The sequence below is a fragment of the Anguilla rostrata genome, chromosome 1 (assembly GCF_018555375.3).
Source record: "Anguilla rostrata isolate EN2019 chromosome 1, ASM1855537v3, whole genome shotgun sequence".
NCBI lineage: Eukaryota > Metazoa > Chordata > Actinopteri > Anguilliformes > Anguillidae > Anguilla > Anguilla rostrata.
The window spans coordinates 49804440-49822958 of record NC_057933.1 but is presented as its reverse complement, the minus strand read 5'-3'; the positions used below and the strand labels follow the sequence as shown (position 1 = coordinate 49822958).

The following is an 18519-nucleotide window of genomic DNA, read 5'->3' as shown; positions in this document are numbered from 1 at the left end:
CTAATATAATATTGGAGGAGAAAAAACACTACAAACGTATCATAACTTATGATGTCTTTATTATTTCAAAATAAAACACAAACCAGTGCAACTCTGACCATGAAATCAAATGAAATAGTTAAAATATATAAATGTACAGTTGAGAAAGACTGTAATAATTTCAGTAATCTTCTCTTCTTCTTCCAAAACTCCCAATTTTTATCCAGTCAAATTCAATTTTTTAAATGTGCCTCAAGTCATTCCAATCCAAATATTCCAGGCAATAAAATACTGAAAATACCACCTATATGATCTTGTGGCATTAGAAGCATTTCCTTGATATAACTGAGCAATAGCACATTTGTTCAGTATGCATGTTTTCAACAAACATTTTAAAAGCATAAATTCAATCATATAAATGTGACTTTTACAGTTATCATCATTGTCTGTAAAGTGTCAAGAGATTTTTTTCCACATTCAAGATTTGGACTATTAAATAGTCTTTCAGCAGGTCTAAGCTACCCTTCTTCTTGTGGATATGAGAACAAGAATATTTGGTGGGTCCTTGCATAAGTGCACATTACTTGCAAATAATAAAGCAGTCTGACAGTGACTGAGGGTTGAGGTTGCATTAAGCCACTTTGGGGGAGACACACTGCTGGACAACCTAGTCTTGTATAGTCAAACATCAAGTCTCACAAGCACACTAGCTAGTCTAGCAACCATATGAAAACATTGGGGGTGACATGTCTCCCCCCCCCAAAAAAAAAAAACCTAGGTGTATTAGTACAGTGCTAGAAAACACCAAAATTACATTTTATTTGTAGAGCCAAAGCGCATGCTGTTCAAATGCTGTGGCAACCAAAAGACTCCTTGTTAGGGATCTGGCTAAAAAAATTTCAGATACTGACTACAACAGAGATAATGTCAGAAAATACTATATGTGTGTGTAAAGACACAATGCACTATTCTCCCCATGAGACTTATCTCAAGCAGAAAGCAAGTATTATCTTTTGTAGAATAGTTGCTGTGTATTTGTACTGTGCACAATGGCAGCACCATCAGGGTGGGTCTTCCGAGGACAGCCTCAGTTCTTAAAGCAGTGTGCCAAAGCCTGCATCTGGCAGAACAAACTATTCTGTTTACACGGAGTGATCCTGGCTTAATCTGAAAAACAGCCAACATTTGACTTCGGAGACAAGATCACAGATCACATTTACACGTGATAAACAACAAGTTAGAAGAGGAAACTCTCAACACACAAACTCAACTCAAACGTGGTCTTGAGGTCATTACACAGCATGGTTCACATAGTGTTTTTGCACTAATATTTAAGCAGGGGTGGGTTTATGATATCTTTTCTGTTGTTATTAAATGGACTGAGATTTTAGGCAGGTGTAAAATCTTTGGAAACCACCCATTCTTGGAAACACTTCATACCTCAACTTTAAAGTGCACCCAAACAGAAAGGAATGTCACGTGTAAAGGCAATCAAATCCGGGCTAGGACTGAAGATAATACCACACTGTGTGCATGTACATGTTTTTGTGTATGTTCTTATTGTTATCTGATCTGTTGGTCATTGTCTTACCACATTACTAGACAACAGATTAATTTTGTTTTTGTTTATTCTATTTGGAAAAATGCAGCAGATATTACATTCAGTGGGTACATGGAAATCATCAACTTCCCACAAATGTCCTCCTTGCTGCACTTTAGCTATTTTTTTCCCTGCATAAACTGAGTAATGGTTTCTCTTAAACAGTGAACAGTGCAAGTTTGTTGCACATTGTGTAACCGATAGCACAACTGCATTTGGGAAAATAAAAGGCAGTGCATTGCTACAGCTTCTGTGGGGGCAGGAGATCAGGGAGGTGCACTGCTGCTATCAGAACAGGTCAGGAACTAAAGGGACAATGTTGAGAGAGATGGATGGAAGGTGCCCAGTATATGGAATGACGGTGAAGCTGAAGCAACAGCAAGGTCCTGTCAGAAGGGATGAAAACCCCCCTTTCATGCTGTGGTATACGGGGGTGGGGCCTGTTTGGCTGGGATGGCCATGGTGTCATCGTATGGAGGCAACAGCACCTGGGGGAAAAAAAAAAAAAAACTTGATTAGGTCGCTTAAAGGGGTTTATGCTCCATTACATGTTAATATTATTTGGTAGGGACATTTTACATATTATATGGCATACTTAGGGCATTCCCAAGACAATGTTAAACAGTATACCAGGACACTGAACAGCTGTGAGCCAGAAACAGATGTCTTTCCAGCTAGAAACGGAATAGACAAGGAAGTTCTGTACTCCAAAAGCCATATTTTTTCCTTCCCTTTCCTGAATCCAGATGTCAAGATGTGAAACAAAGTAAGGTTTAAGGATGTGACCTACAGTAGTATTTTATTGATGGACACAGCAATCTACTGAAAGAAGAATTTTTAGATGCCATGGAAACTTCAATATAATCTATTTGTATATGTGAGTAAATTGTCATGTGCGTATAAATTGGTTAGAACACACCCTGAATGCAGTGTTCTTCTCCTGTTATTTTAATATATTGTCATATATCCTTACCATTCCAGACATTGAGAGTGTAGTATTTTGAAGTTCCACTTTGCTAAGTCAGTAAGCAACTGTAAAAAAAGCCTTATATTTATAGATTTTTAAATATGCAATCAAAAATATATTAACTTATGAAGAAATGCACATGCATTAAAACTAATCCGCATAAAAAGAATACTATATTTGTCTTTCCAGTCAAATGTGACATGCCAATGGGAAAACCATCAGGAGATTCACAAATTGTTATGTAATGTGTTTGAAAAGAGAGAGCTATTTGTCAAATAGCATCTATTTAAAGCTTTGCATTTATGATTTATATTTGGTTGTGACATTTGTATTTACAACATCTGCCTGATGTTTCTTGATTCCAGCCTGTTAATTTCACGAATACAAACTATACTACAAACAGCCATAGCGAACATTAAGAGCTCACTTGTCCTCTGTATCTGTGACGTCACAACCAATATTTCCAACACACATGGTCTCCTGCATGGATACTGTTGTGGGAAATGGCATTCCCGCCTGTGGCTAAGGCCCGTCAGATACAATCCACCCACGTTTCCTACGGAGACCACCATACATCAGAACTGCCCGCGGGTCGCTGCACTTCCTACAGACCTCGCCAGAGGAACCTCTAACGTCTCCCAGGTGTCCTTCCCCCACTAAATCAAATAGCCACTACAACCTGAAGTATCGCTGTCAGTTTCACCTTTTGCCCTTCAGTCTAGGAGACCTGTGTGGTCTCAGGTGACTCGAGAGACAAACGTCAATATATAGGCTGGTATATATCTAAGAATATATAGTATATGCATTCTGTACCATCCTTGGTTGGGTGAAAAGTTTGATGCCCATTGCAAATTTATCTTTAAAGATCTGCTTAACTTAAATCATAACACAAACTTAACTGAAATTAAAACACAACCTGACAAGCAGTTATGCCTTAAGGTTTTCAATGCTAAAAAGCACCTCGCGTCCCTCAGTGCCACAGCTGTTTTATATATTAAACTCTTGGTGCAGTACTGCCACCATGAAGCCAAAACAGAACAATATCCTAGTTTACATTTTTTCAGGCTTACTTATCCTGCACCACATGCCAAAGTAAAGAGAGGGGTTCTTTTCAGAAAGAGATCTCTTGATAGAGGAGCTTCTGAATATCTTCATAAGCCTTGTGCAATCCTTTTAAAACCACCATAAAAAACATTAATCCACAGAAACGCTTGAAAAATAAATTGCAGGGTTTTGGAAACAGATCAAATGAAAATAAAGGGAAAAAATAAAACGTCCTCCATCTGTTCTGATAATATTCCATTAATCAACCCTAATGCAAAGCTGTCTGCCAAACTGGAAATCAAATGGAGAAAATATAATATCCAAAAAGCTCTTTGATTATGTCCATTCTTTGTGCCAGTGTGTTTATTTCTCTCAAGTCTCCCAAAAGGTACAGATAGTTCCATCACAACTGAAAACATTTTAATCCCAACGAGCACAAAATGCTACTGTGACTTTTTATAATGTTGTATGGTTGTGGTGAATAATAACATTGTAGCAGCATTTTTCAGTTTTTCCACCCAGAAACCACGAGTTTCTAGCTATAATGTAAATAAATAGGTGCAGATCACATTTTTACGTTTTTCCAAAGGAAAATATTTTAAACACCGGACAAAAGACAAACAAAACGAGAACACAATGTTTCCACAACTTTCCACAATCAAAAAAAATATTTAAAACCATTGTTTGTCTAGATGGGATGTCTCCTCCCTGAATCTGATCAGTAGAAATATAATTTTTGGATGAGTGAATTTGGCTACCCTATTCAGAACTGTAATATTTGATAGTTTGACAGTTGATTTGATAAATATTCTCAAATAAACTTGACTGAATTCAGGAGATACTAATGTTATTTTATATTTATTATTTTATTATATTTATTTTGTATAACGTGCATAGATTTTTCTAAATACACACATAATAGTTATACAGATATACACTAAGTTGTTCAGTTTATTTAATATGATATTTTGATGATTTTGTCATGCCATTATTTTAGTTTCAATTAGTGTTCAATTAGTTTATATAGTCTCTTAGTGTTCATATTACCAACAGAAGAAAACATTTAGACTACTGTCTGACCAATGGTGAAAGGTCAAGATGTAAATTAAGTTTTTAGAAAAAAAAATATGCCACATTCTTGGACATTTTACTGAAGCAATTCAGGTAAATTCTTTTATCTTTATTCCTTTTTTCCCTCAAGGATACAATGGCAGTGCCCCACCAGAGATCTGAACCTGCAAGTCACAAGCCAAGGCAAATTCAGCAATACATATTTCAGCAACACACCTGACAGTTCCAATCTGTCAGGGACAGAACTGAGGGTCACCTTGGCACAGGCTGGCAGCGTGAGGGCCAGGAGGATCAGCCTGTCAGCACCTGAGGGAGGTTCCCCGGCTCATCCATACTAATCTCCCAACATACTGCTGAGCCGCCACCTATCTGACCACCGCTGCTGGAGGACAGAAGTGAGCTGGGTGGAGTCCAAAGACACCATTAAGCAAGGGGATTTTATCGGAAAAAGGGTGACTGCTGGCTGTCAAACCTTCACTAATTTATTTGCTTCTCAGATAGACATTTGCACTGTTAATGTGAAAAATGTCCATGCTAATAGCAGATAAAAGGCATTTCCTCAAACCTGTATTTTTCAGGGCCCATCATTAATTATAGTTTTGCCTTATCAGCTGTGACGTTCTATCAGAGGGAAAAGGGCTCTTAAATAGTACTGTACTTTTAATGGATGAATCCTTGAACTTAGAGGTCGAATTTAGAGAATTGAGCAATTAACCTTTTTTAAAATGTAATTTATCTATGCCATATCCCGAAAGTGTGAAGTATATTCAAAGCAGAGGATGGGGCATACTCATTAATGTAAATACTGGGAGCTATTTGTATTTCAGCCTCAGTATTCCACAGACAGAAAATCAGGACAAGAGCCTACACATAGATCCAAAGTTTTTGCCCTTTCACTTGAATAGTGAAATGACTAAGAGATAACATTGTAGTTTGTAGTGAACTGTTAGTATACTTCAAAGAATGGCCAAGCAGCAATGTAATTTACCAGATAAATCCAGCTCATGAATCAGGCAGAACCAACCAATGAATATATTTTATCAGATTGCTGTTGGGCACTTGAGAAACTTCAGAACAAATCACTGGATATAAACTGACATCACCCTAGAATTGTTTTGATTTAATTCACATGTAGTCTTAAAGTGTGAGTCAGAGAGCTGTACTTCCATTACTACAGAACAGAACTTCAGTGACTTCAGCCAATCCATCGCCAATTCTGCTGCCCGCACCTTCCACTCCCGTAATGTGGTGGTAATACCGTGGTAATGTGGTGGTAATGAAGTGAAAATGTGGTGGTAATGCAGTGGTAATGTGGGGGTAATTAAGTGGTAATGTGGTGGTAATTAAGTGTAAATGTAGGGGTAATTAAGTGGTAATGTGTTGGAAATGCAGTCGTAATGCAGATGTAATGCAGTGGTAATGTGGGGGTAATGCAGTAGCAATGTAGGGGTAAAGCAGTGGTAATGTGGGGGTAATGCAGTGGTAATGTGGTGGTAATGCAGTGCTAATGTGGTGGTAATGCAGTGGTAATGTGGTGGTAATGCAGTAGTAATGTAGGGGTAAAGCAGTGGTAATGTGGTGGTAATGCAGTGCTAATGTGGTGGTAATGCAGTGGTAATGTGGTGGTAATGCAGTGGTAATGTGGGGGTAATGCAGTAGCAATGTAGGGGTAAAGCAGTGGTAATGTGGTGGTAATGCAGTAGTAATGTAAGGGTAAAGCAGTGGTAATATGGGGGTATTACAATCTCTCAGCAGAGAGATGTAGCTGCAGATGAGCCTGATATGGAATCCAGGGGCTCCACAGACTCACAGTTTCCTAGGTGTAGGACGGTGGGCTGTGAATGTGTAGTACAGGCCCTGGGACAGCCCAGCCGGGGGAGGAAAGGCTTAGGAGTAAGTCTGTTAGGCTAATGGATTTGCCAGCGAGAAGCCACCCCCTCAAAGACCACTGTAGAGATTCACTACTTTATGCTTCCTTCCTGTCCCAACATGACGGCTTTATGGATCAGAAAAGGGAAACCCGCGCTGTATAAACTTTCTATGTGAATTTTATTCACTATTTTTCCCATTTCTTTTTCCACAGAAAAGTGCGGAAGCCTGTGGAAAGCCAAACTGGCATAAGCAGGTGTCGGTGGAAGGCTGGAGTCATGGCAGCAATAGTTTGGAGGTGAAACCCCCAAATTCTCCCACGTCACTCCTCTGCTGCGATCACTTCACTGGCTACCAGTCGCTGCCAGGATCCGATTCAAAGCCCTGACCCTTGCCTACACTGCCGCCAACAGGACAGCCCCCATCTACTTGCAGGACATGACTCAATTCTATGTGCCAGCTCGACCACTCCGCTCTGCGGCAGCAGGGCGTCTTGTAACCCCTCCCACCCGCCCTAAGGGATCACAGAGCTTCTCCACCCTAGCTCCCCAGTGGTGGAACAAACTCCCCGTCCCTCTCCGAACCTCCCCCTCACTATCCATCTTCCGCCGTGGCCTGAAGACTCATCTCTTCAGACTATACCTAGACTAACCACCACCACACTGTATAAATATATTTAAAATAAAATAAAATAAAAAAACCCTTTTTTCCTGTCACTTGTTACATGTTGCCCCATCCCTGCACTTCTTGGTAAATTGTATTTGTCCTAATACTGTAGCTTATTCTTCTGCCTAGTTGGCTTTGCAGATGTTAGACCAGGATAGTGTTCATTGTTCTTGGCTAGAAATAGCTGTACAAAATAAGTAATTGTACCTTACTGAACCCGTGTTCAGCAGTTGTCTACGATCATGAAAATGCACTTTTGTACGTCGCTTTGGATAAAAGCGTCTGCCAAATGAATGTAATGTAATGTAATGTAAACTGAGTTTTGACTCACACAATGCAGACTGGGTTTGGGTGAGCCAGGCTGAAAGTGCATACTGGGGCTGTGTGGAGACTGAAGAAACAGGCCCAACCAGAATTCCCCTTATGTGAGCTTGTGGAAGGGATGTTTGTTCAGATTCAGCAATCTACCTTTTTCCTGGTTAGAAGTCTATAGAAGAAAGGTATCTTGTATTTTTTATGAAGCAGGATTTTACAATGGGTAGCATAGCATTTGGTATTGGTTTAGCACTGGCTAGAAGGATGTTGTGGTTTTGGTGACTTACTGTGGTGTCATTAGTGGTGACGTAAACCAAGACCCCTGCGGTGCCTCTTCCACTCACATATCTGTAGCAGTTCCATACACAACCAATCAGATAGGCCTGTAAAGAAAACCCACATATTAATTACATTCAATATTATAGCCAAAAAAAAATCTGCTGAGAATACATCATGCTTATTATCATTCTACTCACTAAAAGGGAATTCTAACAAATACTATATTAAACAATTTGAGTGCATTTTTAAATATACTGTATTATTACATATGATTATATATAAATCAGTAACTATATACACGCATCCACCATGTACACACAAAACAAAATATAAAGCTGCTTTTGACATTTGTACTCAAGCATTCATTCATGTGTATCTTTATTACTAGTAGAGCGCCAAGAAATATATTTAAAAACCAGAACAAGAGCAAAAATATATGGGTCAATTTTAAGTTGCACTAAATTTTATTTGTAGTTATTTTACCTTCACTTAGGCATTTTCCTTAAGGGGAAGTCGTTACTACTGAGCTGAATTCTTCCAAACAGAAATCAATGTGAGTTTACATGCTTTAAGCATGTCTACCATTACAGAATAGCGAAGATTTAAACCACAAAGGACTGGTTTTGACCTTACACCTGCATTACACAAGTTCTGAATACAAGTGAGGGAGCTTAGATGTATCACGTCAATAAATGTCCCACTCACAGGCATGACAGTGATGAAGACTAAGGAGGAAGGAAGTGACTAACCCCACACAGAAAAACCACAGAAAAAACAGAGGACTCTAGGCTGAGCAGCCAGGGCGACACTTAGCTCGAGTGACAAATAACACAGTCCCAGTGTTCTCTCACATCGGTAACTCTCACTTTCCAACTAGTGGCAGCATCCTCAAGCCAAACACTCTGCTTTAGTTGCTGAGTCTAACAGGAGAGAGTCCCAAGAGCTGAGTGACACAGCCCACAGCTGGCACCTCTAATACTGCTGTGTATATCTTTGGAAGTGAATTATATCTATATTCACTGGCATGAACACTGAAGCATACTTGAGTTAGCCCAAAATTCATTTTACCTCTCCTGCTCCCACACAGTTTTTAAGAGCATGGAAGGAATTTAAACAAAGAAGCATGAATGTGCGCTAATTTGGCCTGCATTTGTGAATAAGATATGATAAATGTGAATATGATATGTAAATGTTTTTTAAGATCATTTATTACCATTAATTTTGAGACTCCAGTTCTTGTTAGCCAAAGAGATTACATTTATTTGGAAGCCAAATTTAAAGATAAACGAGAGAGAATCCAAGCCAATACCTGGTTTGTTACAGATCCTACTCAGAATCTTACCATGAAATAAGAGAAGCACATTTCATATTGCTTCATCTACATCTCATGTTCCAAGCAGGCTTTGTACCACATAACTGCAATATTATGACAAGAGTACAATAACATAACATAACGTAACGTGACGTAAGACGAGAACAGGCCATTCAGCCCAACACTGCTCGTCTATTCCTACCACTAAACTGTACTTAATGCTTAGTTGACCTAAAAGCTAGATAGTATCTAACACTGTATCAAGCCGGGCCTTGAATACCCCCAGTGTTCCTGCCTCTTGAAAAGTAAAGGACTACATACACTTCCCACAGGTTTATACAGGGGTGCGCAGTGTGACATGAAGCAGTTTGGCAGTTTTTCAGCATAATGTGACAGCCCCCATAGTCCCCGGGGCCCCAGACGACCAAAGCCAACGTTTGCAGTGTCCCTCGGACAATGACTCCCATTCTTGTGCTATAAAAACAGCACTGGCTGAGCACTGTCCTGAGAACGGCTGTGCTTTCTGAGGGCTTTGAGCTGTCAGAGGGAGTGCCCTTGGGGGCCCCATCAGAACAAAATCATAACGAATGGCCAAAGCTGCAATGTCTATAGTACCCTTAAATAGCGGTCACATTAATACAAGATTCTGCGTTTTTACGCAGAAAAAAGAGGCAAAAGGCAGGGAAAAAAATACACTGGCATTCTATAAACACAGATATTCCAAGATCTTTTTTAAGATTACAATGACCTAGACTTGAACAACAACAAAATAATTACTCCTGTTTCTTCGAGCTAATCATAGTTCAGTGTCTTACATTTATGTAGAGAAAGTGCTTAATTTGAATGAAAAGTCAAAAACAAATGTCACTCTCTACTCTAGCTAGCTTGCCTGCCAGGCACATAGCTGTGGTCAGGCCTGGGTAGGCCGAGGCCTATCAAGATAGATAACAGTCAGTCCTACCCAATAAAATGGCAGAAAATATATCCTTAATATTTGCATTTGCATGCTTTATAGGGACGGGTGCCATGGTTTTGGTTTATTTGAAGCCTGTGCTGAAGCCTGTGCTTTCCTTCTTGTGTACTTAGTCTTACTGTAATGGTGGTAGATGTGGAATAGTTAGGACAATGACCACATTGCCATTAGGATTATCTCATAGAATAGCACCAAGGAGTGCTGGAGCGGAGCATACCGCAAGTGGAAAATGTATTCCAAAATAACCTACCTAATCGTCTACCCACTTTTTCTCAAGTCTGCCAAAACATTTATTTATTGCTGCCTACGCCACTGTAGCTTGCTCAACTTCAGTATATTAAAACAGAAAGCTCTCCTAGGGTTCTTAAATATTATTATCATGTGTGCTAAAAATTTGTTTTGATCTGAGTGGCAAAGAAAAGAATAAAAGGCAAACTTTGAAAAGTCCCACGTTCCAAAGATGCAGCATTCCATGGGCTAGCACAACTACTGCTAAAGCATCTGCTCAAGCACACTCCTTTGTGCCGCTCCAGGCACAGTGACACTCATAGTACAAAGTGTCCTTATGTTAAAGGAAGGGAACAACAAACACACACACACCCACACATACACACACACAAACACACACACACACACACACACACACACACACACACCACGCACGCACACACACACACACACACACACACACCCACACATACACGCACACAAACACACACACACACACACACACACACACACACACACATACATGCACACGCACACGCACACACACACACACATATATATAGCTGAATATGTTGGAGTTGTGTCTTTATTTTTCCTGTATGAGCTTACCTAAATGTGGTATATGCTAACTGTAATGAGAGGAGTAATATTGATCCATTAGAAATGGCAATCATAACTATGACGCTTGAGAGAGAGTATATGTTTTTGTGATTCACTTTTTATTTATAAAGAGTATATTTTGATTCTGCCACTGTCATAGTGGACTCTGAGATCAGTAGGTATTTTTGAAATACTGCACTGCATATGACTACATCTGCATGTGGGAAAAATTCTGGGATAGGACAAATATTTTAAAACCTGTTTGTTTACATAGTTCACAGGTCAGCTGTTCCATTTTACTCCCCTGAGGAACCTGTCTGTTTGAATAAGCATACAGTGATCAGTCATATGTGACAGCCATGCTGGATAATTATTTTTACATGAGGTGTTGTTCTTATTTATTTATTTATTTATTGCAATTTCCCCAATTAGAACATTTGCATGCATGCTTAAAGAGCTGAGATGCTGAGTATGAGGCATATTGGCAGCTCATCTTTCACAGCATGATTGTGTTAGTCAAAAGATTAGATTAATTTAAAATTAAATATAGGACACTTAGCTTAGAGTGAATTAATGTATATTACTACCAAAACTTTTTTGTAAATACATTAGTTAATGACTGGTTTGCGATAATTAATGATACAGATTGCAGACTAGAGGAAGAGAGAGACAAGGATTGTGGACCAGGGTGATGGGGAAAGGGGATTAGTGCTGGCTACCAACTGTCATGGATGCAACACACCCATTTTTGTTTTCTATTTTTTCCTTCCTCTGGTACCCTCCACTCCAGATAGATGACCGCCCTTGATGCCTATGTCAAGAGCTGGCCCTGGTAAAATATGGTACAATGACACTGTCAAAAAACATGAACTGAACCCTTACCTTGAAGGCCAGGATGCAGCCGATGAAGAGGAGTACGATGAAGACGAGGCACACGCTGTTCATGGACATGATCTCCTCCTTGTAAGGGAAGTTCTCAGGCTGTAAGTGTGACAGCAAGGTCCAGAGTCAGAGACACATCTATGTGTCTGGGGGCTCAATTATTTAAAAATTTACAGAAGAAAGGGTGTTGGAGTCCCACTCACCAGCTGATGAAGGTAATCTTGGATGGTGCTGGGGTAGACCACAATACTAACTGCAACCAGGGTGTTAAGTGCAAAGTCGAAGATTTGGTAGCAGAAGAACGGAATTATCCAGGCAGCATGGTGCTAAAATGGCATAGAGATTTACTTATTATTATTTTTAACCAAGGTTATCACATTCTTGGGGTCATTTCATCACTGTAATTTCCTCCATTAATTCAAGACAAGCATGTGACATCTTCTAAAGCATGTGCTGTAGTTGCTTGATTGACACGGGGAGATGCTGCTGTGAGGAGACAAACCCGCCCAGATAAACCCTTCCTCTCTGAGCGAAATTACAGCCAATCATGTGCCATCCTGCAGGGCTGCCAGCTACAGTGAGCACTGACATTGTCAGGATTCAGTACAGACATGGTCAGGATTCAGCAGAAGCATGGTTGGGACTCAGTACAGACCCGTGGGATGGTATTCAGATTTATTGAATTACTCAGCAGCTATAAGATATCAGAGAATCCAATTGGATCAGAGAATCCAAGTCCAAACAAAGTGACAGTACTTCAGACAAAATGGCAGTGCTGTAACACTACAGTTAAGGCCAACCATTGTCATGTTGTGTCCCGGAATTGTCATAGCATCACTCTACAGACCTGCCACTTTAGTGAGTTTATAATAAAATATGTGGATTTATAGCTAAAATGGAATGAATTAATGAATATTAGTACACTAATAAAAGGGTGTCTGTCTCCATAATGATATAAAATGATCATGGATCTCAAGAGCATCAAATTAATTAAAATATTCATTCACCTTATAAGCACCATATGTCGCCATTCCACATATTAGTATCATAAGGAGGGAGATTGCGGTGGCAATGCACATATCTGCAAAAAAAGAGAGGCTAGATTAGCAATCATAATCACAATATCCTTATGCAAGACTTCCTGTACAAATAAGAATCTTGCCAGTTATCACAGTTATCAAGTCTTCTGCCGATTTAGTTATTTCAATGAGTTTTATCCAGTCTATCTCAGGCAAACATCATGTCTTATGTAACCTCGGATGTTGAGTCGCACGTGTTTCCGTGTGCGGGTGAAGGGATGTGAGATGGGATGCCAGACAGCGCCCTGGTCTCACCCTCGCCCAACCTATGCAATGAGAGCTCAGCTGCTGCAGATACGAGCAGATGTTACCCATCAAGCCACATTGCGAGGATGATTATGTTTCGTAACGAACAGCACGCATGGATGCTTTGCCACCGCCAATAAACAACACGAAAGGGCAGCGTTGCTGTCCTTTGACTTCAGGATATGGTGATTCCCCGTGTGACTCCTTTTAGAGACTGCAAATTAAATCAGAGGGTGCGACGGAAAATTGTAATGACTTGGAAATGGTTATGTAATGCCAGTCGTGATTACAGAAGCGCACAGTGACCGCTGCATCCTTGCTATTTCTGTGGCTTGTCACTGTGGAATATCATCCAGCCGTGCTGAGCCTGGCCTCTGGCAGGCTGCTGCAGAGTCCGGCACTGTGACCGGCGACCTCAGCTATGTAAATACAGCAAACTGCGGCTGGGGCCACATGCTGCAGGGGGAAGGACGTCCGAATGCCTGCATAGCAAACGCTAAGAGAACGACTCGCTAATGTACTGATGACCAAGCAGAAAAAACTAGTAAAGCAAAGAAAGATATTTTATAAAAATTTGATTTGTGTGTAGGTTTTGCCCATAGATATGTTGCATTCATCAGTTTTTTCAAGAAAACAATCATATGGTACTAGCTGTAAGAGGGCCAAACTATTGTCAGCCTAACAGCACACATTTTGGGTGCTATAAAGATATCCAAAATAAAATTGCTGAGAGACATTTAATTGTGCTTATTTAAATTAGTTGGCTTTGTTCTTTAATTAACTGCTCTCCACACACACTTCACAAGGGGCCTTCATCACATGTAATAACACTGCCAAATCGAGCTCTGGAAGCAATGTCAGCATTAAATGAGCCTATTAGAGCTCATTAGCCAATCCTATTTATTCAACTGTGAAAAGGACAGGCGGTTATTAATTCGAAAATAATGTGACACCAAAAAGAAAAACGAAAGTTTAACTAATTGCCTGAGTAGTTCCAGAAACAGCCACTGCTGCGCACACCAAATGTCCTTGCGTGTCAACACGTCTAAGCTTGTAGGCACAAGTAAGAATTTTTTTTTTCCATGATCCTCGCATGCTATGACTTTGCATAATGCGCAATCACAGATGCCCTCTAAACAGATCTGTGCTCCCCGTCCTGTTCAGTAGTCTGATAGGTCAGTGGTGGCAGAGGGCAGTGGCCTACCCCCACCCACCCTCCCTTCCTTTCGCCTTGCCGTGATGACTCGGGCTTTAGCACCACGGATGATGCAGCCTCCATAATCCCCTCCATCTGTGTGAGGGTGCACTGTGCTCTATGTGCCCTGACAGCCCCCATATTACCAAACAAGAGCCGCTGCTTTAACGAGTATGGCTTCAGCCAGGGCCCGACACAAGGCGGGCTCAGCCAATGGCAGGGCAGAGATTCAGAGGGACGGCTAGTGGTAATCTCCGGAAACTGGGACAGCGCAGTCAGTCTCAATCAAAATCACTGGTGCTGGGAGCAGACATACAGCTAGCAGATTCCCCTTTTAGTTAGAATTTTTACCACAAGGCTTTTTAACAGACATTTCATACAATTATGTTTTGTTCTACCAGAGAAATATTTGAGTATTTGCAGTATCATTATAACTACTATTTATGTTCTACTCTAAATTCTTTTTTTTAGAAATGAAAAACTTTGTGTTTATTTAAAATTGATAGCTGATAGAGAAGTCATCCTTAAATTCATGTATATTTCTTGAGGGCATTTGAGCTGAAGGTTTACCAGAAGATTTTCTTTCTAAATGCTGAAAAAGAAACGTCACACCAATGCAGGGGCAAACACACTGAGCAGCATGATTAGGACACTGTGGCTCAAAGCATATGAGGGCATCAATGTGTCTCGTCACGCCTTCAATAGACACTCGATTGACACTGTTGACATTTGATTGTCGGCTCATTTGATCAATTCGATCGGCGGCTCGCTTACTGGCATCGTCCATCACATCGAGGTCATTGGCCAGCTCAGCACTGGTCAGGTGATATTGGTCAGGATCGCTGAGGGCGGTGAGCAGAATCAAGAGCACCACTGCATTGATGAGCTACAGGGGAGGGACAGACAAAGCTTTAACAAAAAAAGATGCCCAGAGGCTCCTGAAAAAAATCAATCCAACTTTCTTTTGAAGAGACAGAGCAAAATGTTATGCATAAACACCATACATGTAGTTCATTAAATACATTATACATTCAGATATTACACATTGTGTGCATACAGCTTTGAGGGAAATTTTACTGTTGAAAAAACAAAACAAAACGCAGTTAAATCTCCTTCTAAGGCAATGGGATGCAACCTAACCTTTAGCACACAGGTTCTCAGTGGGTGATAAGCCCTCAAGAGCATAAGCTACATGCTGATAGGTACCATAACCAATATAGTTCATGGAAATAATGCAACTATAAAATGTTCCAGGTAAAAGAAACAAAATCAAAAAGTCTGGCATTCCATTATTGTGATACACAACATTGTTTTCTACACATTTTATTTCCAAAGCTAAAATCAATTTTTAAAATTTGCTTAATGATATTACAGTTTACATGCACCTTTCCCAATTTTTTCATTAAAAAATTTCCATAGCATGCTAACTGGTGTTGTCTCGTTGATAAGCAATACACGAAAGCCTATGAGCCTGTCACGCCAAAAGAAATCTGAGGTAGCTGTGGGCCTAATGTGCATATTAGCATGTGCACTTGACGTAATACATTAAAGTGCCATGACTTTGTTTTCTAGACAAACCGCATTACCGCATTACAATGAATGCAAGTGTAACCGGGAGGTGAATGACTCAAAGGGGTTATAGCTTTAGATTTAGCTCTGAGTGGCAGAGAGCTGTTTTTCACAGTTTCCATCTAGAGTCGGGCGCGTCTGGCATAGTGTAACGGCACAGTGTAACGACAGCATCCGCATTTCAGATCCGTCTAGCTGCATCTCACTTTTAAGCCAGAGTCTGTTTTTCTTCTTCGTATGCTTTACTATATTTCATGAGTTTGTAGGTAAAACAATCATAACTGCTAGTACTATATTCGTGGTGCACCCGTTTTGTTTCAATTCCCGTCTGTGTGCAGTGCTTTGACGTGGTTAACCGTGACTTTTTTCAAACTGTGACGCACTGTATCAATGTGATAAAGCTACTGTATACCCATCTTCCGTGATGAAAGCAAAATAAGCACCGGTGCGAATTGAACATCTTGAATTGTGCATCTAAACACATCAATGAGCAATTTTAGGCCTAGTCTATTTTATTTGCGCACGTCTTTACCATTGTAGGTATAACGATATTAAGTGTAAGACACATTTACAATAACTGATGGACGTTTCGTGACCACAGAGTACAATGAGGATGTCATATCATAATTTAAATAGCCTTAGGACGTTGCTTGAAGAATAAAACTAATTATGTTCATGCCCGTTATGTTGAGTGCTGTCTCCCTGTGAACGTCTAACATATATTGGGCTTTAAGATACACTGTTGAATCCAATAGTATTACTTTATCCTTTATATTGTTCTCGAACCGTGATTCCAGCAACTGAAGTCGACTGAAACCAAAAAGAGGGAAAAAATGACAACTGCGGTGCATGTTGCTGAACTGTTGGACAGCTCCATTACAGTAGCCAAGTTCATAGAAAATGCAGAGCAGGTTACTAGAGTTTCATGACTGGCAATGGAAAACCTTCCATTGTCTTTAGGCAACCACGTCAACATTCAGATCACATTTCAGTAGGCCCTATTATACTTCGTCTCCATGTGACTTGTTGCATTTATAATTGATTTTAAATTTATAATGAGGAATGTAGGTCTATATTATTTTCTTTCCGTCGGAGTTCGGCAGTCATCTGCCAATCATATGAAGATTGTCGCTATCCGTATACAGCATTTGTCTAGCCTGATAACTGAACATGTGCTAAATTGGATCTTCTTTAGTGGTAAGGATAAGTTATTTTGCACAAAATTATCAGAATAACAATAATACCATTAGGCCGCATTACATAACTGAGAGGCACTCAGAACAGAGTTTGCTCACAAAATCTGCTCTTTCAGACAGTGTAAGAACGAATCCATCATTTTATAGCCATTTTTTCAGTCGTACAGACAAGTATAAATTCCACAGACGCACTTAGGGACAAGTCCTGGATGATCCTACAAGCCCATGAGTTTCAAACGAAAGGCCAGTCAGAGAATTCATTTCAAGAGTAAATGAAATATTTTTACAATTTACGCATGCACATAAAGAGAGAATAATCGGATGTCCTCTGTAATGGGTCAGTTAGTAGATTAAATATATATTGCTTTTATTATACTATCAGAAATATTTGATAATGATTATTCCAGCTTCATAAAGGGCCTTAACAATAAAGTCCAACATATAATTTAAGCACGCGCTGTTTTAAAAAAAAGATTTTTATTTCTATGGCATGGTTGTTTCCAGTGGGGCTCCTTATGTTCCAAACAGGGAAATTCAAACTTCAAAGGAAGGAGTGGCCCTTACAGTGAGTTTAGCTAATTAAGTTAGCAGATATTGTTGTATTTTAAACAGAACATGTAACCCGTTCAACTGTAACAGGGTTCATATCAATACCACAACTGTACCACTTCTGAAATCATTAATTTGGTCGTAAACTGAAAAGTGAAATTCCTCCATCATCAAACGTTTTAACTGTAATGATTAGACTAATTGAAACATTAAACCAAAACCTACGCAACTCTAATAGAACACACAATTAACACCCAAAATAGCATTTAACCACGAGACAGCAAATGTTATAGACTATAGCCAACTGACTGCGGGATAACTAAAATAGACCTGTAGGCTATGCAACATTCAGACAAATATACAGTCATTAAAGGAGTCGAGCTAAGCATAAAACTATATGCCTAGCTACAATCTTTGCAACAAATTAAAGAGAACGAACACCCTAAGTGTAAAAGATAAATTAAATACGGAAAACACATTTCGCAAATTAATTCGCTTAATTAATATAAAAAAACAATAGCATAAATAGCTAAAATAACAAAAGTTTTGAATAGAGCAGTTGAGCTCACCATATACCAAATCCCCAGGATAATCGTTCCCGTCCGAACATGACAGCAGAGGCAGCAACTCGTCGAATACCATCGGTCCCACGGGGAAATCATCTTGCAGCCCGAGGTAATACAGCTATTTCATATATGGTTCTAAATAATAAAAGCATAAGGTATCGCAACGAATTGATTGTGTTGTCGTCCCTCTAGATCGGCATTCAGTCGGAGACGTCCTAAATTTTTTGATGCGTTGGCATGCGGTGTTCTCGTCGACGCAACATTGGTCCAACTCAGTCCTAATTGACGAACATCTCCGTGCCATGTGACCGGAGCTGGATTTCAGGGGGGATCA

General features: G+C 39.9%; 1 protein-coding gene across 1 annotated transcript; it reads right to left on the bottom strand.

Moving 5' to 3' along the window:
• Window positions 1-42: 42 nt before the first annotated feature.
• LOC135257631 (lysosomal-associated transmembrane protein 4B-like) lies at window positions 43-18492 on the bottom strand. The gene is made up of 7 exons (XM_064340570.1): window positions 18189-18492; window positions 15080-15191; window positions 12793-12866; window positions 11989-12111; window positions 11786-11884; window positions 7799-7894; window positions 43-2067 (listed from the first exon to the last, which is right to left on the bottom strand). The coding sequence occupies exons 1-7, from the start codon at window positions 18279-18281 to the stop codon at window positions 1993-1995; spliced, it is 672 nt and encodes a 223-aa protein (XP_064196640.1). The 5' UTR covers window positions 18282-18492; the 3' UTR covers window positions 43-1992.
• Between the last annotated feature and the right edge of the window lie 27 nt (window positions 18493-18519).